A 2,500-nucleotide genomic window follows, 5' to 3' on the forward strand; every position below is an offset into this window, starting at 1 on the left:
TATATATATATATATATATATATGTATATATATATAGGTCAACAGCTTACACTGACGGTAGCCGTATAAAACAACTTTAACACTGTTACGTTACAAATATGCACCACACTTTGAACCCACACCAAAAAAGAATGACAAACACATTTCTGGAGAACATCTGCACTGTAACACAACATAAACACAACACAACAAATACCCAGAATCCCATGCAGCCCTAACTCTTCCGCTCAACCGACGCACGGAGGGGGGGAGGGTTGATGTGTGGGGGGGTTTGGTGGTAGCGGGGGTGTATAATCTAGACCGGAAGAGTTAGGGCTGCATGGGATTCTGGGTATTGGTTGTGTTGTGTTTATGTTGTGTTACGGTGCGGATGTTCTCCAGAAATGTGTTTTTCATTCTTTTTTGGTGTGGGTTCACAGTGTGGCGCATATTTGTAATGTAACAGTGTTAAAGTTGTTTTATACTGCTACCGTAAGCTGTGTGGCTGATGACTAAGTATGCTTTGCTGTCTCCTACGTGTGCAAGTAAAAGCTACACACAACATGTGGCCGGGCTGGCACGCTGTTTGTAAATGCTATAGAGGACAATTACTGCAGTGCAATTAGGGCACGCCCTTAATTTAGTAATTAGAGTGAAAATAGGATTATATTTGCCCTGGGAGTTTTCTAGGAGAGGCACTGAGATCCATAAGTCTCCTGGGAAAATCGGGGGGTCGGCAAGTATGCAGCTGAGCCGCATCAGAGTGGTCAAAGAGCCGCATGCGGCTCCGGAGCCACGGGTTGCCGACCCCTGACATATACTGTATATCTGCGGCTTATAGTCTGGTGCAGCTAATATAAAAACATATTGTGGATGCGGCTTATATACTGGTGTTCTATATACATTCCGGAAAATACGGTGTATTGATAAATGTTATGTTTTACACTGCACTATTGTTCAATTGCACATTCATTATGTATGTCTAGCTTGTGGGCTAGTGTGTGCTTAGCTGCTGTGTACAGTAGCCGCTAGCTCCTAATAACCTAATAGCATACCATGCTTACGTTTCATAAATAACTTCACTAAAATACAAGAAAAAAACAACCATGTGTCTATATTGGAGTACCTTTAGCAGTTGGCTGGCTGTCCATCTTTGCACAAGTAAACACAGTCCTGCTTGTACTGGTGATTTAGTTTTTTTTGATAACAGACCGATATACGATATAAATATCGGATCACCACTACAAAATAAATAATTGTTTTGGGTAAATAGTTCACAAGAAAAAAAAAAAGACCATTTACCTAATTTGGCGCTATGAGATCAAAATGATCCCACATGTCATAATTTTTCCTTTTTCTTAGTTCCGCTTAGGTCAAACACAGCATCTCACTCTTCCCACTCATTTAGTACGAGCTGAAACTTGTGAGCCAAAAGACACATTTCCCGATAAACAGTTTGACACTTAACAGTCAAATGAATAATTTACCTAAAATGACACACATTGAGGCATTGAGGGACACATGCAGTATCACTCATTGGGTTTCATAATGCATCGTTTGACCCACCATTATAACCGCTACAGGAAGCATCATTTTACTTTTTTGCAACACTTGCATTGAAATAGGAGTTCAGAACACTCATATCCCATACTGTATATAATAATAAAACATGCAGTCCTACCTCTGAGGCAGAGGAAGGTGAGGAAGTCCTCCGTCTTGGGTTTGCGTCTTGACAGGTCCTGGATGGAGGAGGACAAGGAGGAGGAAGTGGAGGTGACAAGCGACGAGAGGGAAGAGGACGAGGGCAAGGTGGTCTGTCCGCCATTAAGGCCGCCACTGCCACTGGGTTCGGCCACCTTTATGGGAGTGGTGCTGGGCGAGTTGGGCTGCGACTGAGCGAACTTCCTCTGAGCCTGCAGTCGAGGTCTAGGAAGGGAAAAAGGAGAAGACAGAAGAGCATGAATCAATATGTGGGCTTTAGTTACACTTGGAATTCTCTATAGTAGGAAGACGAGATGAGGAGTTTGGTTACTGGGTTGACCCTCTAGATCCTCCAGAGAGCGTGTCCCTTAGATGAAGGCGTTTATTGCTGCGATTAGCTGCTTGGCACCTCAATCTAGCATCTTGATATCTATGTCAAGCAACACTAACACATTAGAGTACTACACATTTAGAAAATCACTATTCACTCCTCTTGTATTGATTAAAAACACTTTTCAAATGACTTGAATGTCCTCTATTATGGACGTCCCTTTCCCAAATGCGCCAAGAAGAGAGTTGGACAAGAGTTGTATTTCAAAAGTGTTACTTGGGGACACACACTCCGTCAATACAGCCATGACATTTATTTTTTGATAACTTTCAGCCGTAACGGCGGAAGCAATGAGATCTCTCTCTCTGAGATATTCGTCAATTTGGCGCGGAACACACTGTGAAGAACGAGGGCCAACGATGGGATTGTGTCTGGAGGATGCCCACGGTGTATTTGGCAAGCCGAATAAGGGCAGAGACCCCCGATTAG

General features: G+C 43.1%; 1 protein-coding gene across 1 annotated transcript in view; it reads right to left on the bottom strand.

Annotated features, from left to right (window-relative positions):
• jarid2b (jumonji and AT-rich interaction domain containing 2b) overlaps positions 1-2,500 on the bottom strand; it is a 226,380-nt gene that overhangs the window by 71,348 nt on the left and 152,532 nt on the right. The window contains exon 4 of the mRNA XM_062056611.1: positions 1,661-1,905. Within this exon, the coding sequence (XP_061912595.1) occupies positions 1,661-1,905 (245 nt within the window). The remainder of the gene's footprint in view (positions 1-1,660; positions 1,906-2,500) is intronic.

This window comes from Entelurus aequoreus, linkage group LG08 (assembly GCF_033978785.1).
Source record: "Entelurus aequoreus isolate RoL-2023_Sb linkage group LG08, RoL_Eaeq_v1.1, whole genome shotgun sequence".
In the NCBI taxonomy this organism is placed as follows: Eukaryota; Metazoa; Chordata; class Actinopteri; order Syngnathiformes; family Syngnathidae; genus Entelurus; species Entelurus aequoreus.